This window comes from Schistocerca serialis, chromosome 8, assembly GCF_023864345.2.
Source record: "Schistocerca serialis cubense isolate TAMUIC-IGC-003099 chromosome 8, iqSchSeri2.2, whole genome shotgun sequence".
Lineage (NCBI taxonomy): Eukaryota > Metazoa > Arthropoda > Insecta > Orthoptera > Acrididae > Schistocerca > Schistocerca serialis.
This window is the reverse complement of record NC_064645.1, coordinates 439,170,560-439,195,504: the sequence shown is the minus strand read 5'-3', so window position 1 is coordinate 439,195,504 and position 24,945 is coordinate 439,170,560. Positions and strand designations below refer to the sequence as shown.

At 41.6% G+C, this 24,945-nt stretch overlaps 1 protein-coding gene across 2 annotated transcripts in view; it reads right to left on the bottom strand.

Annotated features, from left to right (window-relative positions):
* Window positions 1-24,945, bottom strand: part of LOC126416598 (uncharacterized) — a 393,195-nt gene that overhangs the window by 94,906 nt on the left and 273,344 nt on the right. For both annotated transcript variants that reach the window (XM_050084354.1, XM_050084353.1), the window contains exon 2: window positions 22,962-23,179. In XM_050084354.1, the coding sequence (XP_049940311.1) occupies window positions 22,962-23,179 (218 nt within the window). The remainder of the gene's footprint in view (window positions 1-22,961; window positions 23,180-24,945) is intronic.

Below are 24,945 nucleotides of genomic sequence, written 5' to 3'. Positions count from 1 at the left end.
TTTTAACGACTGAGATCAGAGCCGTCTGCGTAGAGTTGTCAGTGCTAACAGACAAACAACACTGCCTGAAGTAACAGCAGAAATCAATGTGAGACTTACGATGAATGTATCCGTTAGTGCGGCGAAATCTGGCGTTTATGGGCTATGGCGCAGGCGATCGGCCAGAGTGCCTTTGCTAACAGCACGACATCGCCTGCAGCGCTTTTCCTGGTCTCGTGACCATATCGGTTGGACCCTAGACGACTGGAAAACAGTGGCCTGGTCAGATTTCAGTTGGTAAGAGATAATGCTAGGGTTCGTATTTGGCGCAGACTCCACGTAACCATGGAACCAAGTTGCCAACAAGGCCCTGTGCAAGCTGGCAGTGGCTCCATAATGGTGTTGGATGTGTTTACATGGGGTAGACTGGATCCCCTGGTCCAACTGAACCCATCACTGACGGGAAATGCTTATGTTCGGCTGCTTGTAGACCATTTGCAGTCATTCATGGAGTTCATTTCGCAAATAACGATGGAATTTTTATGGATGGCAATGATGTCATGTCACCAGGCCACAACTGTTCGCTTTTAGGCTGAAGAACATTCTATACAATTCCAGCGGATGATTTGGCCACACAGATCGGCCAACATCAAACATTTATGATACATAATCGACAAAAACGAGGCTAATGGAATGTAGTCGGATTAAATCGCGTAATGCTGAGGGTATTAGATCAGAAAATGAGACGCTTAAACTAGTAAATGAGTTTTGCTATTTGGGGAGCAAAACAATTGATGATGGTCGAAGTAGAGAGGATATAAAATGTAGACTGGCAATGGCAAGGAAAGCGTTTCTGAAGAAGAGAAATTTGTTAACATCAAGTATAGATTTAAGTGTCAGGAAGTCGTTTCTGAAAGTATTTGTATGGAGTGTGGTCATGTATGGAAGTGAAATATGGACAATAAATAGTTTGGACAAGAAGAGAATAGAAGATTTCGGAACGTGATGCTACAGAAGTATGCTGAAGATCAGATGGGTAGATCACATAACTAATAAGGAGGTACTGAATAGAACTAGGGAGAAGATAAAATTTTTTGGCACACATTGACTAGAAGAAGGGATCGGTTGGTAGGACATGTTCTGAGGCATCAAGGGATCACCAATTTAGTATTGGATGGCAGCGTGGAGGCTAAAAATCGTAGAGGGAGACCAAGAGATGAGTACAATAAGCGGATTCAGAAGGATGTAGGTTGCAGTAGGTACTCGGAGATGAAGAAGCTTGCACAGGGTAGAGTAGCATGGAGCACTGCATCAAACCAGTCTCTGGACTGAAGACCACAACAACAACAACAATCGAGAAATCAGCTCGAGGACAAATTCCTGCTCCGGCAACACCTTCGCAATTATTGACAATTGTAGAAGCAGCATTGATCAGTATGTCTGCAGGGGACTTTGACTACTTGTTGAGTCCATTACCACGTCGAATTACTGCAATACACTGGTGATAAGGAGGTCCGACACGATATTAGGAGGTATACCATGGCTTTTGTCACCTAAGTATAAATAGTATTATTAACAACGGCTGGTTGTTGTTTTCTTCTTCGCAAGAATCAACTTGTATTTCGTACGTGGCCACAGTCTCAAAAACGTCTGTTTTCGGAAAATAGCTGAAAATAGTTTTTTTTTATACTGACGCACTACGTTTTATTGGTGATGTCATTAGTAGAGAAATACAGCATTAGGTTTTTAACTAGCAAAGTGTAGTAAAAAAAAAAAATCAGTTCCAATACCTTTTAAATTTTTGAACGATTCAGAGAGAAGCACATATTGATACAAAGACAGTATGTGTGTTTGAAAGATTTTCCCCATAGATCATTCCTTTGTTTCCCTATAGTTTGGCACCTGGATGAAGTATAAGAACAATGAAGTCTAAGAACATGCAACAGAGCACCAAGAACACAATGAAACTCAAAACTCGTTACCTGAAAAATATGATAATTACTACTTTTTCCATTTCTAGTCTTCAGTCACTTGGTTGGTGCGTAAGTTCGTAGCGTTTTTCTGTAACTTTAAAAAACATAAAAGATACACATAACAGAGACTTTAGACATCAAAAATACTTTCTCCTTCACTACTTACAATGGTCTGCGAACGCTGGGGAAACTTCAATATTCCACGACTGTGGAACTTGGAGAGCCATGTTCGGAACACATTTTCATCCGGAAAGGAAGTTCGTTGAAGGTTGTTCGATAAAGAGCGGAAAACGGGAAAGTCTGTGGGCGCAAGTTCAAGTGCATAAGATGGCTGTGGAATGACTTCCCAACCCAACCCCTGTATAGTGCTTTTTGTCAGTACAGCGGAATGCGGGTGAGCGTTATCGTGGAGTAACATCAATTCACGCAGGCTTCCAGGTCGTTTTTCTTCTACTGCATCTGCAAGATGTCTCAGTTGTTGACAATAAATGTCGTCAGTGATGGTTACACCTCGGGCAAGCAATTCGTAATACACCACACCGCGGCAGTTCCACCAGATGCATAAAATTATCTTTTGTGGGTGCGTGGAGGTCTTTGAACGGGGAGTTGCTGCTTTCTTTGTGCTCAGACATTCTTTTGTTTTCCTTGTGTTAGTATAAAGGCACCATTTCTATTCAGCAGTAATAATGTAGGATAGGAACGGTCGATATTGTTCACGAAGCAGTTGACGACGAGCAAGCAGAACTGCACATATGGCCGCCCGCTATTTTTATAGCTTTGGCTTAGAGCATGGGAAACCAAGACACGCAATTTTTGAACCTTTCACACTGAATGTAAATGTCGCACCATGGTGGAGCGATCACAGTTCATCACATCTGCCAGTTCTGTAGTACACTCACGTGGATCGTTGCGGATTAATGCGTTCGAACGATCTTCATCAAGCCCGGAAGGTATTCCTGATCTTACACCGAGCGAGGTGGCGCAGTGGTTAGATACTGGACTCGCATTCGAGAGAACGACGGTTCAATCCCGCGTCCGGCCATCCTGATTTAGGTTTTCCGTGATTTCCCTAAATCGCTCCAGGCAAATGCCGGGATGGTTCCTTCGAAAGGGCAGGCCGACTTCCTTCCCCATCCTTCCCTAATCCGATGAGACCGATGACCTCGCTGTCTGGTCTCCTTCCCCAAACAACCCAACCCCCCTGATCTTACGTCAAAACAAAATAAAATGAAACATTTGCATCCCTCGTTTCGATGTTATTTATTATATAGCAACCAGTTTCAGTGACTCAATAAACCACCTTCACGCCTTAACTGAGGCTGACGGGTTGAACTTCAGTAGTGTACACAAACCCATCCGTGGTCAAAATCTATGAACTGGCTTCGGTAGACTACTGTAACAGCGATGTCGTGCCTGTAACCATCAACTAGCAGTGTAACATTGTTTTTTCTGCAACCATTAACTAGGTAGAGTTGCCAGTTGATGGTTGCAGACACAATAATTTTACACTGTTGTAGGTACAACATCACTGTTACGTTGATAGTTGCAGGCCCAACATATTTGTGACAATAGTCTACAGAAACCAGTTCGTAAATGCTGGCACTGATGGCATCATACAGAGTTCACCTGTCAACGTCAGTTAAGGTCTGAAGATGGTGTATCGACTCGCGGAAACTGGTTGCTATATAATAAATAACATCGAAAGGACGGCTGCAGGTGTTCGAATTTATTGCGTAAATGAACGGCCGAAGTCCCACACACCACCAAAACACCACTGTCACACTGCATATGAAACACGATGGGTAATAACACGTAGGACACAGAACAATAAAGTATTAATATTATACTGCATAAAAACATGAAAATCAGTAATAACAGCAATCAGTCCACAAGAAAACATCCACAGCTTCTCAAGCTGATTTTATGGATTAAAGGGTTGTTCTAGGAAATGGCAATTTGGCAGTGGGCCTTTATCATACACCACTACAAAGATCTGAGGGAACAATTAACCGATTCACTGCATAGGCAGGGGACACAGTTTTGATATAGGCCTCTTAATCTGCCCATTAGCAGTTTTCACCATCACAGCATGCACATACTTATCAGGAACGCGAAACAGCTGGTCAGTGACACCCACCCTCCATACCAAGGGAGGCAAGTTATCCTCCTTGACCAGCACATGATCGCCGATCTGGAGATGCCATGCTGCCTCTGATGTCCAATTTCTGCGTTGCTGCAGATCATTTATGTATTCTGTGGGCCACCTCTTCCAAAAGGACTGATGCAACTGCTGTACAAGTTGCCATCTGTGCAACCTATTTACGGGAACCTCAAGGACAGAGGGTTCAGGATGAGCACAAAGGGGCTGACCAATTAGGAAATGACCAGGAGTGAGAGCAGCAGGAGAATCTAGGTCATCGGAGAGAAGACACAATCGCCTTGAATTCAAGCATGCTTCTATCTGTATTAACACAGTAGCCAGTTCTTCAAATGTCAGTACTGCATTGCCAATGGCGCGTTTGAGATGCGACTTCATGCATTTGATTCCTGCCTCACAGAGTCCACCAAAGTGAGGGGCATGAGGTGGAGTGAACCTCCAACTGATTCTCTTTGTGGTCAAAAAATTCACCACACCTTCAACAGTAGCATCATCAGAGAAAAAACGTTTAAGTTTATTGTCTGCACCTACAAATGTGGTGCCATTGTCACTGTACATGTGAGACGGTTCCCATCTTCTTGCAATGAATCTCCTGAGGGCAGCCAAAAATGAACTTGTTACCAAGTCAGTAACTAATTCTAAGTGGATGGCCTTGGTTGCCATGCAAGTGAATAAATCAATATAAGCCTTCGTGGTAACCTTACTCCGTCTTTCACCATGCTTTACAGCAATAGGGCCTGCATAGTCTACTCCACAGTGCTGGAATGGACGAGACTGGTATACTCTAGCTGCAGGTAGCTAACCAATGAGTTGAACTGCTGTCTTGGACTTAAGCCTAAAGCATTTTAAACATTTACCGATAACTCCTTTGATTGTGTTACACCCATTGGGGATCCAAAACCTCCTATGCAACATAACTAACAAAAGTTGTGACCCAGCATGCAACAAATTTTCATGTTCATCTGTTCTGAGAATTTTTGTCAGATGGTGCTTAGGCGGTACGATAATAGAATGGCGTTCATCATATGGTATATCAGCATTCATTAATCTCCCTCCCACTCGCAAAATACCTACGGCGTCAACAAATGAGTGCAAATCCCTTAATTTGCTATTATGTGGAATAGGGGAACTGGCCTTCGACAAAGCGATCTCATTACCATATTCACTATGTTGAGCTGTGCCAAAGGCCCTTTCCATAGCGTTTTGGCATTGCTGTGGAGTGAGTGGCCCAGTTATCCTTTCTGACTGCTGAAACCTAGTATTATTAGCAGTCCTCAGTGCACAGGCCAAAACTCTGTAAGTTTTCTTGAATGATGAATATTTACACAGCAGTTCATCATCAAGTTTAATGATCGACACCAAGGATACTTGCGTACACCTTCATTCAGGCGCATCTCCTACACTAAGTGGAGTGCAGGTGTTGCAGTCGGGTTGCAAGTGGATAGCCATGATGGGCCAGATCACCACTGTACAAGTGAACTCAGAGCAGCTGGATTAATACCACGTGAAAAGTGGTCAGCAGGATTATCCTCTGATTTGACATGTCTCCAGTTGGCAACTGAACTCAGTTCCTGGATTTCAGTTGCTCTGTTGGCAACAAAAGTTTTCCAATGACCAGGACTACACTGCAGCCAACAGGAAACTATTGTGGAGTCCATCCCCAAATGAATGCAAATGAATGTCGCCACCATCTATGATGTCTAATGCATTGGCCACCTTGTGAATGAGTCGAGCAAGAAGCAGAGCACCCCATAATTCCAGTCGTGAAAGAGATTTTTGTATTACAGGGGCAACCCGAGATTCGGCTGCAGCCAATGAGACCAACACACTGTTATTGGGAAGAACACATCTGATGTGTACACACACACTATATGCCAACTGTGAAGCGTCACTAATTTAACATACCGGGGGCAAGGAATGATCTTCTTGTTAATCAAAATTCCATTTAGGGAAGGCAGTTGCACACAAACAGCATTCCATTAATCAGTGAGGTTGGATAGAAGAATTTCATCCCAATCAAGGCTTAGTGGCCACAAGCGCTGCAAGAACAATTTACATCTTATGACTGCTGGACCTAGAATCCCCAGTGGGTCATAGATTCATGCTATTGTAGACAGGACTCTGCGTTTGGTAACCTTTGAGAGCCGATGACTCTTCAGCTGTACATGGCACTGTAATGTGTCAGAGCCAGGGTGCCATAATATCCCTAACGTTTTTATGACTTGTCCACCAGTAAGATGACAAGGCAAAGACGTTTCTCTGTCCTGCACAGGAATTTTTTCCATGACCTTGTGACTATTGGAACACCATTTCCTCAGTGGAAACCCCCCAGAAGCAAGTAGTTGAGTCAGCTGGGTTTGTAGTTCCTGAGCTTCAGCTTCTGTAGCTGATCCACTTAAGAAGTCGTTCACATAAAAGCTAGACATCAACGATTGAGATGCCATTGGAAACCTGTTTTGATTTTCCAAAGCCACCTGTTGAAGACATCTAGTAGCAAGAAAGGCAGCAGGAGCGGTTTCATAATTGAGTGTAAACAGTCTATATTCTTGCATCCGTTCAGATGGTGATTCTCGCCACAGAATTGTCTATCGTCAGGATGGAGAGACACTTGGCGACACGTTTTCGCTATCTCAGCTGACAGAGCAGCATTAAAGGAGGGAAATTTTATAATAATGGAAAATAAATATGGCTGGACAGTCGGACCACCTATCAAGATATCACTGAGAGATACTCTATTAGAAGTGGCAGCAGAGCCATCAAATACTATCTTCAACTTCGTAGTGAAGCTAAATTCTTTGAAGACAGCATGATGTGGAACATAACACTTCGGACCAATAATACCTTGAGAATTGGAGACCTCCATGTGTCCCTGTTCAACATATTCATGCATGAATGCAGAATATTCCTTCTGGAAATTCGATTGCCTTTTAAATCTCCTCTCAAGAAGCGCCAGTCTCCGAGAGGCTTGTTGTCATGATTCACCTAAGGTGTTACAGTCAGCTCACTGGCAGTCGAACCACAAATCTCTTTCATCTCGTGCAAAGTGGCGCATATTTTATCCTGCTTACTCATCGTTTTCGTAGACAGTTCCTCTAACTCCCAAAACGTTTGCAGTTTGGCGTCTAAATTCTCACCTCTAACAAAGCACGAGGTCACTGTAGAACGAGGCATGTTGTATGCAGCTGAAGGCTTCCTACCAGACAAAATCCAGCCAAATTTTGTTTCGATCAGTGAAGGATGACTTGGTTTCAAGAATTAAATCTACTGTGGTAGCCTTTATTAATTCTGGATCAGGGAGCGGAAGATTACATGGGACACTCCAGGACCTTGTGTCTATCTTGCTCACTGGTAAGTCGCTGGTGACATGGTCTATGATAGCACAAGTGGATCTAACATGAAAGTCGTTGAGCCTAGATTACAGTGCAACATTACAGGTGTAAGACACTGAGGCTGCGAAGGCATTGTTTATGCCTTTCACAGAAAACGAATGTTTACTTCGTTTCAGTTTTAACTTCTCTGTCATGCCCTTAGAAATAAAGGACAGCTGACTCGCACTATCTAGCAGAATGCAAAAACTGCTGTCTACCCAAGCTGTCCTTAATGCTAACAACAGCTGTGCCAACAAAATATTACAATGGATGTTTGCCTTCTCTTTCGTAGCTTGATGGGCCAAGGAATGGCCTGCTGATTCACTTTTCTGCCCATTCCTTGGTTCAGCAGGCTTATGGAGCAATATGTTGTGCCTTCCTTTACAGGTCTTAGAAGGAGAAATCTTGCATTTAGTCGAGAAATGACCAGAGCGGAGGCACAAAAAACAAAACTTATTTTTTGTCACATATGCCCGCCGCTCATCAACATTTAGTGATTGAAACCCCTTGCATTTAGTGATAGTATGAGGTTCACTACAAAAATTACATGACTCCTCAGTATCAGCATTATCCAAATGAGCCCTCCTCACATGTCTCGTTTGATTTAAATTATTGGCATTTCCTTACGGATCCCTTGAGGTGTTATCCCTGAACCTGATCAACTCAAGGGCCTGACATTTTTGTCTCTCAAATAATCTATCAGTTGATTTAATGTGGTGAATGCCGACCCAGACATCTTTACCTCCCACTCTTGACAATCCGTGGGTAGCATACTAGGCAGAATCTCTTCCGAAAGAATAACTTCATGAAGTGGTACATCAGGTTTGAGAGCTTCTAAGGCCTTCAAATGGCTACATACGTGATTAATTAGTTGATTATAATCGCTCGCTGTGCCATGGACGACCGTAGGTAAGCCCAACAAAGCCTGATCATGTCTGGCTGCAATTATTTTTGGGTTATTATACTTACTACGTAATAAGTGCCCAGGCTATCGATAAGTTTGCTGTTGTGTCAGGTATATGTTTCAATAGGTCTTTAACTTCACCTCGCAAAGACGAATTAAGGTAATGAAGTTTTTGAACATCATCAGTTGAATTGTTATTCATAATGAGTCTCAAAAGTTTATCCCTGTATGATGACCACTTAAGGTAGTCACCTTCAAAATTTGGCAGGTTAAGAGCGGATAGTTTCAAAGAACTGACACTGCCTGATGGATTCGAGCCCAAAGGCTGCGAAAGCTGGGTGTACCTCTTCATTCCTTGATAGTGGATTCAACGAAGTCCCACGAATCCCCGAATTCTGCCCTGTCTTTACTATAATCTGTTGATTCGTCTTCAGTTTCCAGCCGTGTTTGAGACGACTCAGAATCAGTCTGAATACCAGTCAAATGGTTCAAATAGCTCTAAGCCCCTAGACTTAGATCTGCTTAAACCTAACTAACCTAAGGACATCACACACACTATGCCCGAGGGAGGATTCGAACCTGCGACCATAGCAGGAGCGCGGTTCCGGACTGAAGCGCCTAGAACCGCTCGGTCACAGCGGCCGGCTTGAAGACGAGTCAATCGACTTAATTATGATTCTAGAATTTCGATGCTGGCACTACCTGCAGACTGCACAAAGCTCGGTAAGCGCGCGAGAGTGACCTTTCTTACATATCTCTGCTTGACTAATTTCGTTTTCTCTGAGAGATCTATTTTAGGACTGGGAAGATGATAGAAGGAAGCCAACAGTTGCATTTGCCGGGTTGCAGCGGCAATACGAGGCGGTACGGACTGGAACAGCAGCGGCGTCACGGGCACGGGAAGCTGGCGTGGCAGGCGTTGCAGTCTCTGACGGCGCGAAGTTTTGGCGGGAGAAGGAGGTGACGTCACTGATGATGCTGGCACCGACACGTTTCTGTGCTTCTCGCGTTTGAGCCTGAGACTCATTAAACGTTCGCAAATATGTCCTCGATCACCGTTGTTAAGGCAGTTATTGTCGAAGTCCCGAACAGGCCTCCGGAGACTCGATAGCGGTCACCAAAGAAACCGACAGCTTGCGCAGCTCACACGTGGTTTTTTAGAAGTACACAAATACCGGAAAATTAATCCGCGCGAACGTAAGTTTCACGTGGTCACTGTACCCGGTCCGGAGGATCAAGAAATGTACGCACGAGCTCTTCTTCTCGTGGTGGTACATTGGGTTTGAGTGTACAGTGTGAGAGGACTCACCGTCCTCCCCTTATTTCCACTCACAGTAATTGGACGGAACAAATTATATGGTATAAGTGTTTATTAGAGTAAACCTTACAACGTGCACAGGCAGCGTGCTAACTGCGGCTCCTGGCTTAGCTGGGAGACATACACGCCCGCCCGCTACAGGGTCTCGAAGCTACCTGCTCGGCCGTTACAATGACGGCTAACTTTACCTGCGGGCACAAAGGACCTGGGAGATCCACTTCCGCACGTAGGTTGCAAGATCTCACGACAGGGAGCAGACTATACTGGACAGTCGGACCTGCCCAGTTTGGAAGCCGGAACTTTGAATCAGTTGCAGTGTGCAAACAGTGAACAGTGAACTACAAATAAAAAGAACGATAATCGATAAATGAACTCGTAGCAACCTGCAGACCAACGTGCAAAACAAAAGTGCTACGAAGTTACACACCAGTCTAATATTATAGTGGAACGTCAGTACTGTGTACTTCACTTCTTGACATAGATGTTGCATGGGGGCTTAATTAAATTTATATTTGATTGAAAATAGTTTTTAGTGTTTTAGTATGTCCGATTACGCAAGTCTCGTAATCGGTTGGCCCTGACTAGAATTTTTACGCTATCTGACTGCAACAAACAATGTAAGAAAATTTCCGTAAACACAGTTAATTAATTAAGTCCCCAGCAACTATAAAATCTACAAATCCTGGCACAAATGTAACTGTTCTGTATGTGGGAGTGTGACTCAACGTCCACATCTGGCACGGTTCTTTTCCAACAAGACAAGAATTTTTTAAATACCAACTATACTGGCGTGACAAAAAAAAATTTAGAAAAACTATAATTACGCAAGAAAATCACAATTACACTCTAATCCAAGAACACAAGCCAGATGCTTTGTTGACTGAACCTGTAGTGACACATTATTTCAGATACACAACCAATAAATAAAAACATTGTAATTTTTACCTTCATATATATTGACGAAATGCACTCATTACAATAACATCTGCTATCTCTCCCATCAAATAACTGCATAAGACATGGAACTACACTCTTTACTACAACATCTTGCTCCAACTTCACAACAACCACGAGCTCTGCCCACGCACACACTGCTACGAGCTCTCGACAAAACTGACTCTATGAGTTCTCAACACGCACTGTCCTCTCCGAAGTCACAACAAGCACTGACTGCTACGAACTCTAAACAACCACTGACTTCTACAATCTCTTAACACGCACTGTGGAGGCGGCTTAATAGTACTCTTTGGCGCAATCTCTGGCGCAGTGGCACAGTGTAGCCACCTTTCATATGCCCCTCCTCCACAGGCCAGAATTTGATGGTATTTTTGCCAGCATTGGTGGTGAAAATACCACCAAATTCGTCCAGAAAAATATAGACAAAAATAAAAGATAATATTAATACCTAAACATCACATAATTAGTTAAAAATTTTGGCTTTGCACTGACCTTTTACTAACCTAACATATGAAATACAGAAGGCAATACAAATTATTTTCATACATGTGACTTTACATAATAGTTTACACAATATACAAAAAATCAGTTTATACAAATGTTCACATAAAATGCTTTCAATGATTAGTTTATACAAAAAAGAACACCAACAGGTAACATCTTTTCAGTAGAAGCAGTCCATCAGTTGCACCCAGTGAAGTTTAGCAGGTACACCCAGCAACAAGTCACATTAATTCAGTAGAAACAGTTCATCAGTGGCACCCAGCAATGTTAAGCAGGTGCAGACACCAACAAGTGACATCATTTCAGTAGAAGCAGTCCATCAGTTGCACCCAGCAATGTTGAGCAGGTGCAGACAGCAACAAGTGACATTATTTCAGTAGAAGCAGTCCATCAGAGGCACCCAGCAATGTTGAGCAGGTGCAGACACCAACAAGTGACCATCATTTCAGTAGAAGCAGTCCATCAGTTGCACTCAGTAAGGTTTAGCAGGTACACCCAGCACAAGTCACATTAGTTCAGTAGAGGCAATCCATCAGAGGTACCCAGCAATGTTGAGTAGGTGCAGACAGCAACAAGTGACTTCATTTCAGTAGAAACAGTTCATCAGTTGCACCCAGCAATGTTGAGCATGTGCAGACACCAACAAGTGACATCATTTCAGCAGAAACAGTCCATCAGTTGCACCCAGCAATGTTGAGCAGGTGCAAACACCAACAAGTGATATCATTTCAGTAGAAACAGTCCATCAGTTGCACCCAGCAATGTTGAGCAGGTGCAAACACCAACAAGTGATATCATTTCAGTAGAAACAGTCCATCAGTTGCACCCAGCAATGTTGAGTAGGTGCATACAGCAACAAGTGACTTCATTTCAGTGGAAACAGTTCATTAGATGCACCCAGCAATGTTAAGCAGGTGCAGACACCAACAAGTGACATCATTTCAGCAGAAACAGTCCATCAGTTGCACCCAGCAATGTTGAGCAGGTGCAAACACCAACAAGTGATATCATTTCAGTAGAAACAGTCCATCAGTTGCACCCAGCAATGTTGAGAGCAGGTGCAGACAGCAAAAGTCACATCTCTCAGCAGAAGCAGTTCGATAAAATTCACTAGCACTGATCACACTGTTCATCAGCAGAAATTAAACACGACCAAATGTCACACATCATATTGAAAAGTGCAGGTAACAGTTCAGAATATTTATCTTCACTAATCAGACAGTTCAGGCATGAACAATAGTTTGAATGCACATACAGTGCTTTTACACTAAACATACAAATCATAACAAACACATAAATGATATCAGATAATTGTCCTATTAACTATTACAATACACAAATACCAGTAAACCTATAATATTTATGGGTGTCAGTGCAAGCCACTACCAACAAATAAAATAATATTTAGGAGATAGGTGGGTAGGATTAGGAAAGGAAAACACACAAAACACACTCACTCATCTTTCATCCACATTAAGTACTACTGTGTAATTGAATAGTGTTAACTGTGTAAATGTAATTCTGTCAAAATCTGATGTTCATCATGTGTATCAACTAGTACTGGCAGCAATGTATAACAGTCAATAATAGTTAGTCAACGTCATAGTCATCATGTCAAGACCAATGTTTGCCAAGCCAGATCAAAATGTACTGTTGTTGAACAACTGTCAGTGAGCCAAGATATGCAATTACTTCCTCTCTCCAAAAAAAAGTATATACTGCTTAGTTATTTAACAAAGTGTGTGTATAGACTATCTTCCTTCTATTTTAGTGTTCTAGTCTGCTCTCTTCATCCTCCTTGTTCCATAAGACCAACAAAAAAAAAAATATGCTCCTCACTTACTTTACCTCTTATACACCAAAACTCCAATAATCATACCTCAATAATACCTCTTCAATACGTCTTATCATTAATATCATTTACCTTACCTCTTGTCCACAAAAACTCCAATAATCATACCTCAATAATACGTCGATAAATATAAACCTCAGCACCAATATCATTTCACTTCCATAACAACTCAACTTCATATAATCTCTATACCTCAATAATACGTCGATAAATATAAACCTCAGCACCAATATCATTTCACTTCCATAACAACTCAACTTCATATAATCTCTATACCTCAATAATACGTCGATAAATATAAACCTCAGCACCAATATCATCTCACTTCCATCACAACTCTTTCCTCTAGTCAGTCTCCTCGAACAAGTACAGATAAAATCCTAATGCAACTTCAAGTCAGCATCCCATACAATCCGAAGACACATTGTCAACACACAACCTCTGTGTAATCCATCTGACCCAAATTTTCTACTCATTATAAATTATAAGATACATTTTGGTTCCTTGTCCATCATTAAATAAAAGAAATGCATACCTGACCTCTAACAGACTTAGTTCGAATAACTCTCAGTAATTAAGTACGATTACGGAGTGTGAATGATCATAATATTTCACAGTGTGTACACCACTTCAAGAATCATAGCAGAAGCAAACATGTGGAGTATTTTTTGTGTCAAGTGTCACTTCCTATTTCAATTGCTTACGAAAAATGCAGTCTAATAATTGTTAATGGTCTAAACCTATTTTTGGTATGTCATGTCGTTAGCCTCCTTCCTATTAGCATAAATTTATACAGCTTCCATAAAACCTCAGCTCATGTGACTTCAATGACTTTCTTGTACTAATGTCGTTCGTCGAATTATAGCAGTGAATTTTCTTATCTTAAAAATATATGGCACTGAGCGTAAGCAAAACTTGCAATAGCGAGTAAATATACCAGTAGAGAACAAAATGTCAACAAGTGGATGCAGCACAATTCCTACAACGAGGCTCTGCCAACCGAACAATCTATAATTAATACCACAGTGTAACCTAAACTCTATGTTTATACAAAGTATATCAGCATTTCTACACACGAAATTAAAGAGCAGTTATGGCAACAAAACAGAAATGTGTAAATATGTAATCCATACGCATAGCAGTAAACATATATCTTACGTAATAAACAGGTCATTAGCATCATATCAGCATAAGCAAATAAATATTCATGTCATCTTAATAAGCAAACATGAAGGCACAAGCAGATAAATCACAAAGTATAACTTACATAACTAAACTCATCAGCACAATAAATCAGGTTACAATTATAATTCAAATAAATAAGCACAGCAGGCACATAATAAAAAAAAATGACATCAGTGAAAAAGCATAGCAGCCAAGCGATGCATAATATATACAAATAACAACCCTGTTCATTAATCAATAATTGTCAAAATCAGTAAATGTACGCAAGCACGTCGCTTCACAAGTAATTTCATAGAACATGAAATTAGCACAAAGTATGAATCACGTAATCGCGAGCAGCAAAATACGTCTAAAGTACGTACCTAAGTGGAAATATGTTACCTGAAAAATGAACTCAATTAACAGTTACCTTTTTTTAGTTAATTAGTTTCTTCTTCGAAATTACATTCTTCCTGAAATTTTCTCGATAGCAGGTCGTCTTAACGTCGGACACGCACAGAATTTACCTGAAGGTCTTAAATACTTTATACACCGTATCCTGCAAAATACTGAATGTTAATAACACAATTCAACAAGTCCTTATAGCTTTATACAGAATTTAGTCGGAGAAATTAGACTGTGTATTTGTTTACGGCTGTCAGTGCATTCGCACTGAGCGCTCGATCAGCTGTAGGCGCGTGACGTAGGAAGCAATTGTTTGCGGTCAACGACTGCCTTGTGCGGCGCGCAGACTTGACTGTTGCTTTGAGTATGTGCCGCCGCCAAAACACAGCGCGGTATCCTTGTACTCTCGGCATGTTTACTTCTAGCTGTTGGTTTCTCAAAAGTATGTCATTCCACAAAAATTTTTACGTTAGATATATGATGTATTCCTTTAGAGCGTCGAGATTTAAGAGTTTCTACTTCGACAGTGTTATCATGTATAATTTTGCGAATTCTATATGGACCGTTATAAAGCAGAAAAAATTTGCGACACAAGCCTTTTCCTTTGTGAGACAAACGGTGGGACTTAATTAATACCTTTTGACCAACTGACAAGAATTTTGAACGACCAGGACGTCTAGCTGATTTCTCTCTTCTAGCAGCCGCAGATGCAATATTTCGTAGAGCCAGGTTGACAACTTCAGAATGCCGCAGTTTCCGTGAAGGCGGAAAAGGAACGATTTCAGAAATGCGATTTGTTGGTACTTTATTTTTTAATATCAATAGCGGCGGTAAAGAAGTTGAGTCATTAGGAAGTTCATTCAGAATGTTTTGAAAAATATGAAGGTACTGATCCCAAGTTCTGTGATTCTGATGACAATAAAGTCGACACAATTTATTGATTTCCTTCATCCATCTCTCTGAAGCGTTAGATTGAGGGTGAAAAAGTGAAATGAAAATTGGTTTAATTTTACGACGCTGTAGAGTACGAAGCCAAATTTTAGAACGAAACTGTGATCCATTATCTGATATAACCTTATCAACGTGACCAACTTCTTTAAGAAAATGTTTGATGAAAGCGTTAGATACTGAACGAGCTGTTGCTTTGCGTAAAGGTGTAAAACACACATATTTTGACGTCAACTCCACTGCTACGAAAATGTACGCAAAACCATTAGTAGGACGAACCACTGGACCGAACAAATCGACTGCAGCCATCTCCTTTAATTTCGCTGGAATGATGGGAAACAACGGTGCTCTGTGAGAAATCGTTGGAGGCTCAGCCATTTGACATAATTTACATTTGGCAAGAACAGATCGAATACGTTTTTCCATATTATTGAAGTAACAATTTTCTCGTAATTTGTGAAAGCATTTTCTGGGACCAAAGTGTGCATAACTGAGATGCGTATACCAAATCAGTTTATTGACCCACTCATCAGGAATACAAACTAACCAAACAAAGTTGTCGACGGATTTTCGTTTAAAAAGAATGTCATTGCGAACTAAATAATGCTGTCTAATCGCCACGCTTTCCTTTCTCCTCCACTTCTCCTTAATGTCCTTCCAGATTGGATCCTTATTTTGCTCCTTAGCGATGTCCTGGAGCGAAGACGAAATAAAGTTCTCAAACGCAACACCTTGAATATACATCAAACAAAAATTGTTTTCCTTGCAGTCCTCTTCAGCACTTTGTTTCAAACCCATAGGTGCACGTGATAAAGCATCGGCAACAATATTAGAAGAACCCTGTATGTAAACAATACTAAAGTCAAATTCCTGTAGGTACAACGCCCATCGTGACAATCTGCTATGAGTTAATTTTGTTGACATAAGAAATTCCAGAGCTCGATGATCGGTGTAAACCTTAGTATGTCTGCCAAACAAAAATGTGCGAAATTTTGTGAAAGCCCAAACAACAGCCAAAGCTTCAAGTTCCGTAATCGAATAATTCTTTTCGGATTTAGAGAGAACGCGACTTCCAAATGCAATAGTCTTCTGTACTACAACGCCGTTTTCTTCTATCTCTTGAAATAAATGTGCTCCTAGGCCTTTGTATGATGAGTCCGTCGCCAAACAAAATTCTTTCGATAAATCCGGATGTGAAAGAAGTGGAGCAGCAACTAAAGCATCTCGAAGCTGTTCAAATTCTGACTGAGCTTCCTCATCCCAACACCAATTAGATTTCTTTCCGGATAGTTCACATAAACGAGGTGTGGCCAAATCGTCCAATCTAACAAAGCGTCGAAGAAAATTACAGACACCAAGAAAACTACGAACATCACGTTTTGTGGTAGGAACAGCATAATTACGAATAGCGTCTAATTTTTCTGGATCAGGAAGAATACCTTCTGTAGAAATAATGTGACCGAGAAATTTCACCTGAGAACGACCAAATTCAGATTTTTCCAAGTTCACTGTCATGCCAACTCGTGCAAAAATACGTAATAATGAGTCCAAAATTTTGTTGTGCTCACTCCAAGAACGTTTAGCAATAAGAATGTCGTCAACATAAGAAGTAATGTTGTCACGAAGATAAACAGGTAAAATTTCATTTAAGCTACGAATGAATGCTGCTGAAGATACAGTAAGTCCAAACGGTAATTTACGAAATTGGTAACAGTTACCAAAGGCTAAAAAGGCGGTGTATTTTCTACAATCAGGGTGGAGTTCTATTTGCCAAAAACTTGCGCGCATATCAATCGTGGATAAGACTTTAATTCCATGGAAATGTTGAAGAAGTTCATCTAAATTTTGTGGGCGGTCAGTTTCAGGAATGATGATGTTATTTATCTGTCTGGAATCCAGAACCAAACGAATTGATCCATCCTTTTTAAGAACAACGTGTAATGGGCTAGTATAAGGACTGACTGCAGGCTCAATAATGCCCTGATCTAACATGTACTGAAGTTCATTCTTAACCTTGTCTCTGTAAGCCAAAGGAATAGCGTACGTTTTCCCGCGAAATGGTGTGTGTTCTTTTACTTTAAATAAATATTGTAAGCCTTTTATAGTTCCTGTGTGATGACTAAACACTGTAGCATGTGAAGTCAAAATGTGGTGCAGCTCTTCTCTTGCAACGTCATCTGGCACTTCAGCTTTCTTAACCTTTTCATTAATTAATTCTTCGCTATTAATTATATCATCCATCGCGTCTCTGTATCTATTGTCATTATCATGAATAAACACATTGTCGTCATAATGCTCAACGAAAACATCAGAAGTAAGAAATCTTAAACATTTTGTATCTGACTCAGATCTTGTTAAACACTCGAAAAATTTTAAACATTTCGGCATTCCAGCAACAGTCAAATTTACACTTCCTTCTTTAAAATTCAAAATTGCCTTATGTGCGTTAAGAAACTCCATACCTAATATAATTTGTGTACTGAGTAATGGAACAATAATAAAATTAGCAGAAAATTCGTATCCTTGACAAATGAAATTTAAATTGGTCTGTTGTTTGACCTCCACACTTTTTCCAGAAATCGCACCTCGAATTGTAGTTTTAGAAATAGGTAACACAGGACAGGCAATAGTTCTTTCACATATACGAAAAACTGATTCACTAATGACATTCAATGGGCTCCCAGAATCTAAAACTGCAGTGAACTTATTCCTACCCACACATACTTCAATAACAGGATGTAAAAATGCGTCTACATTATTTTCCTTTTCATCTAACAAAATGTCTCTCATGTCTTCCAGGCGTACGTAGTGTAAAGCCGTAGTGTCATTACTTTCTAAACCGTCTATATTGCTGCCAGAAGCCGAAGCTGCAAGTCATTGTCGATTGTTTGCGTCACGTCTTTGAGTATTCGCGTCATTTCGCGGATCCATTTCTACAATTTGCACTTGTCTCTCTGAAATTCTGTCACGTGGAGGATGCCAATTAGGTCCCTCCTGTCTGTTAGATACAAATTCTTGGTTGTGTCTGTTATTAAAATTTCTGTTTTCCTGTCTGTCTGCATAACTACTTCTTGTGTAATTTCGACTGTCATTTCTGAAATTATTGTTGTATCTATTACCCTGATTATTTCTGTAGTAAGAATTTCTATTACTGTATGAATGATTTCTGTCCTGATGATACCGATTACTGTTTCCGTATGATTGATCATTCCGGTACGAATTACCGCTATTGTCTGTGTAATTTCTGTTAGAACGTCTGTTATTGTCATAGGGCTGGTATCTATTGTCGTGTCTGTTACGTCTGTCATTCTCAAAATTACCCATATAACGCCCGTTCCGATCACTGTCCCTTTTATCTGAAAATCTATCATAATTACTGTTACTGAAAAAATTACAGGTAGTCCCGTCGTCATTGTCGTACTCGAGTTCTTGTAGCAAAGTCTTAAAAGTCTCGATGTCGTCTTTACATCTTCCAGCTAAAGCAATTTGTCTTATGGATTGCGGCAACTTAGTTAAACAAATGCGAATTAATTCAGTCGGGCTATAAGGGTTGGACAGGAACTGATTCTTTCGAATCATGTCTTCAAAGTACTCTGCCGGCGTGCGGAACTCAGACTGTTTGAAATTACGCTGCATAATAAGACTGTGTTTGACTCTGTCTTGCGTGTTTTCGGACCAATATGCCGATAGAAATGCATGATAAAAATCATTTAGATTATTACAATCTCTAATGAGTGCGCGCATCCGCGTCGCCGGTTCGTTTTCTAAATATCCACACATAAATTCCAGTTTGTGACTTAGTGGCCAATTTGGTGGAAGTGCGTACATAAATTGATCTAACCATGCACATGGATGTATGTCATTCTTAGAGTTGCGGAAGATCTTAAATTTCCGAACAGTCAAAAAGTGTTTATAGTCAAAGTTTTCGCCTCGTGGCGACAAAGACCTACCGCGTCTGTCCCAGTCCGAATGTCGATTATTGTTAAGTTCGCGCGCCTGGCGCTCTCTTGTTGCATCCCGTAAATGAAACAAATTATTTTCTTCAAACCCCTCTGCTACCTGTGATTCTAAATTTCTTCTGCTATCTTTTCCTACAACTTCGCCTTCGATCTGCTTGACTTGCTTCCGTAATGCCTCAAATTCCTTTTTCACGCGTTCATTAAATTTTCCCTGATTTTCAACATGCTTATTTATGTTCTGGTATTCTTCGGTTTCTGCAAATGGTAATGGAGCTGTATCATCCGAATCTCTGTCCCCATGTAAACTAAGATTTGTCAATTTATCTGAAATTTCCTCAACTCTTTCCGATAAGTCACCTATTTTTTCTTTCTGTTTGTTTACATCTTCCGTAAGTGTCGCGACTCGGGTTTCAGTATTGACACATTTGGTAGTTAACTGTTCATATTGTCGTGTTAGATTATTTATTCTGTCATTTGGTACGGATTCCTCGATTCTTTCAAATATTTCTTCCTTATCCTTTGCACGTTGTAAATTTAACTCTGAAAAATTCTGTACTATCACGCGATCTCTTTCTTCCTGTTCTCTATCCTGTTCCCTTTGTCTGATTTCTACTGCAATTAATCTATTATTGTGAGAATTCAGAATCGGTTGTACTTCTTCCCTGATTTCTTTCTTTAATTCATCTTTCATATTTTTGAAACATGTCCCTATTCTTGAATCTAACCGTGTTTCCAAAGTTCCCATCTCTGTTTTAATTGTTCCTATATCAGTTTTAATTTCAGATCGCAAAGTTCCCATCTCTGTTTTAATTGTTTCCATTGTTTCCATTCGTGTTACCATTGTTCCCATTTGTGATCCCAGATTTAATATTGCACCCATCAACTGCTCCATTGTAGCCGGTTCGCAATTCTTTTCGCGCCTAACATTTCCCGCAATTCCAGTTTCCTTCGTCATAGCTGTAAAGCTATCTGTGTTCGATACTATTTCAGAATCTTCTATCGTTAATCTCATATTCTGTAAATTTTCTGATTGAGAAAAATTTTGAAATGGTTCTGGACTATTTTCCCGACTTATTACATTGTTTTCAACTCCATTATCCACCATACTGTTTTCCTGTGTTGGCGAGTTCGCCATGTCAACAATTTCGTTATTCTCACTATTCATCATTTTTGCCTTTTTCATTGATCGCGTAATCATTTAAAAAATATACGAAAGATTCGTCACTGTACGAAAATTACACCCAATGACTCTTTATCTCCAACAATACTATTCACATGCAATGTCTCCCTCAAACACGATCAATCGAACAATTGAAATAATTGCACTAATTTGTCAAACGCGTATACAAGACAATAAAAAAATTAAATTTTGAAAAATACCATTAGAAGAATGCCAATTACCAAATCTACACACTCAATACAGACTACAATCACTAGCTACAAATTACTACAACAATACTACAGTCTACAATTTTCACAATCAGAAAAATTCCAAGGGACGATCCTGGCAGGGTCGCCACGTGCATGGGGGCTTAATTAAATTTATATTTGATTGAAAATAGTTTTTAGTGTTTTAGTATGTCCGATTACGCAAGTCTCGTAATCGGTTGGCCCTGACTAGAATTTTTACGCTATCTGACTGCAACAAACAATGTAAGAAAATTTCCGTAAACACAGTTAATTAATTAAGTCCCCAGCAACTATAAAATCTACAAATCCTGGCACAAATGTAACTGTTCTGTATGTGGGAGTGTGACTCAACGTCCACATCTGGCACGGTTCTTTTCCAACAAGACAAGAATTTTTTAAATACCAACTATACTGGCGTGACAAAAAAAAATTTAGAAAAACTATAATTACGCAAGAAAATCACAATTACACTCTAATCCAAGAACACAAGCCAGATGCTTTGTTGACTGAACCTGTAGTGACACATTATTTCAGATACACAACCAATAAATAAAAACATTGTAATTTTTACCTTCATATATATTGACGAAATGCACTCATTACAATAACATCTGCTATCTCTCCCATCAAATAACTGCATAAGACATGGAACTACACTCTTTACTACAACATCTTGCTCCAACTTCACAACAACCACGAGCTCTGCCCACGCACACACTGCTACGAGCTCTCGACAAAACTGACTCTATGAGTTCTCAACACGCACTGTCCTCTCCGAAGTCACAACAAGCACTGACTGCTACGAACTCTAAACAACCACTGACTTCTACAATCTCTTAACACGCACTGTGGAGGCGGCTTAATAGTACTCTTTGGCGCAATCTCTGGCGCAGTGGCACAGTGTAGCCACCTTTCAATGTGCTTGTGCGATGATGACCATGTTTGGTTGGTGGGTGTAAGGTGCCTCTTACGTGGGGAAGACATTTTTACCAGTTTTAATAAATTATTGTCTCTTAGTGATGTGTTCACGATAGGAAGTGCTGTAGTCCGTGGTCGGCTATGAGTAGGAGAGCATTTCCCACGCTGGCTGGCTAGGAGACGAAGCGACCAGATGTCGCGCGTAGTGAGGTGGGGCTCGGTGCTGGACCGTAGCAACAAGCGTCAGCCTGGGAAATATACATGACAGGAAGTACCGCCATCTTGGCGCCAAAGTAATCGATTTCGTTTATTTATATTTAATAATTAAAGTCATTTTTGACAACATGAATACTAGGAGGGGCTTTTATATGTTTAACTATTAATCATAATTTTGCCTCGTTAAAATTCACACCCGTCCATTAACAAATGCATATCTTAGTAAGTACGAACTTAATCGGAAATCCACGAACTGTTACGAAACTAGTAAGAGATACGGACTGCGCGCCAAAGTCGGCAGTCGGCGTTAAGAGCTCTTTCTGTCTTGTTCGATGGTAGTCATGCTCTCGGTTACGAGTAGTTTGTGGCATGAGTGTTTCGTTATTGATCTAATAGGAATAAAAGTGATATTAAGGCATTCTGAATGTTAATTTCGAGTAAATAGATACCCCAAAGTCAATCGACAGCAATTTCAGATAGTTAGCTTCCACCGACAGAGACATCCAATGCGCCAACGAAGAATCTGCACGGGACGACATTTACGAGAGCTGCACCGCGCACAGGTAGGAGGAAATCCGACGACACGACCCGCGAAGGCGGATCAAGGAAGGTCCGACTTACACTCGCAAATTCTGGGTGGAAATGCTGACCAGTTATACAGTACGTCACATATACTACCCTCTACGGACTCGCGATTAAGCTGAGTAATAACAGTATCAGTTTAGAAGCGACGGGATCTTGCATGGGGCAGTGAACTGCGAGGTCATCACCACCCGTACAATGTCCCAAATTTTACACACTCCAATCTAGCCAGTTCTACGAGTGATGATGAAACGATGAGGACAACTCAGAGACTTAGTCCCCGGGCAGGGAAAAATCCCCAACCCGGCCGGGAATCTAGCTGCGGACGCGCTGGTGCGGTACTCACGTCGACGTGGTTGCCCAGCGGCGGGAAGGCCTTCTTGTTGGGCTGCTCGCTGGGCGTGTAGCGGTAGAACTCGTGCCGGCCCTTGTACCACTTGACGGCGTACAGCCGCTCCTCGCCCAGCTGGTAGTGGCAGGCGAGCCGCGCAGACCGCCCCCGCAGCACGTGGCGCGGCACCGAGATGCGCACGTCGTGCAGACAGTGACCGGGCGACCACACGCCTGCAACACCGCCACCACGGACGCACACGTCACCAGCTCGCCGGGCAATATACAATATACAGCGTGCGCCGGGAGTTATGCAACCCTAGATTCAAAAACTTCAAACACATTGAAGCGCCAAAATTAAATAAGAAAAACTCTTATAGCCATGCGTATTAAAATAGAGAGATATAACAGGCAAAAGACGGTGCTCCGGTTGGCAATGTCTATATAAGACAACAAGTGTACTAGTCTGTTGTTAGGTTACTGCTGCTACAATGACAATTAACAAGATTTAAGTGAGTCTGAACGTGGTGTTATGGTCGGCGCACGAGCGGTGGGACACACCATCTCCGAGGAAGCGATGAAGTGGGGATTTTCCCGTACGACCATTTCACGAGTGTACCGTCAATATCAGGAATCCGGTAAAACATCAAATCTCCGACATAGCTGCAGCGGGGAAAACATCCTGCAAGAAGGGGTCCAACGACGACTGAAGAGAAGCGTTCAGCGTGGCCGAAGTGCAACCATTACGCAAATTGCTGCAGATTTCGAAGCTGGGTCACCAACGAGTGTCACCGAAACATCTTCGATATGGACTTTCGGAGCCGAAGGCCCACTCGTGTACTCTTGATGACTGCACGACAAAAAGCTTTCTGCCTTGTCCATGCCAGTCAACACCGGCACTGGAGTGTTGATGACTGGAAACATGTTGCTCGGTCGGACGAGTCTCTTTTCAAATTGTACCGAGCGGATGCACATGTACGGGTATGGAGACAGCCTCATGAATCCATGGACCCGCCATGTCAGCAGGGGACTGTTCAAGCTGGTGGAGGCACCGAAATGGTGTGAGGCGTTCTGTTGGAGTGATATGGGACCCCTGATACGTCTAGATACGACTCTGATAGGTGACACATACGTAAGCATTCTGTCCGATCACATGCATCCATACATGTCCATTGTGCATTCCGACGGGCTTGGGCAATTCCAGCAGGACAATGCGACACTCCACACGTCCAGAATTGCGACAGATTGGCTGCAGGAACACTCTTCTCAGCTTGAACACTTCCGCTGGCCACCAAAATATATTTCCATGGACACCCCTGCATGATTCATAGTGTCAATTCCCTCCAGCACAACTTCAGACATTAGTCGAGTCCATGCCTCATTGTGTTGCGGCGCTTATGAGTACTCGCGACGGCCCTACACGATATTAGGCAGGTGTATTAGTTTCTTTGGTCTCTTCATAGTAATTAATAGTGAATCAGGTGGCAGGAGGGAACAGGACTTTTGGCCACGTGCAGGCTTAATAATGCACGCGGCTCACTAAAAAACATGAAGACACATTCATAGGATTTGTCGACCTGGAAAAAGCGTTCGACAATGTAAAATGGTGCAGGATGTTGGTAATTCTGAGAAAATAGGGGTAAGATGTAGGGACATATGGGTAACATACAATATGTACAAGCCCCCAGAGAGAATGATAAGAGTGGACGACAAAAAACGAAGTGCTCGCACTTAACAGGGTGTAAGACTGGTTCAAATGGCTCTGAGCACTATGGGACTTAACGTCTGAGGTCATCAGTCCCCTAGAACTTAGAACTACTTGAACCTAACTAACATAAGGACATCACACACATCCATGCCAGAGGCAGGATTCGAACCTGCGACCGTATCAGCCACGCAGTTCCAGACTGAAGCACCTAGAACCGCTCGGCCAACGCGGCCGGCTGTAAGAAAGGGATGTAGTCTTTTTCGATACTGCTCAGTCTGTACATCGAAGAAGC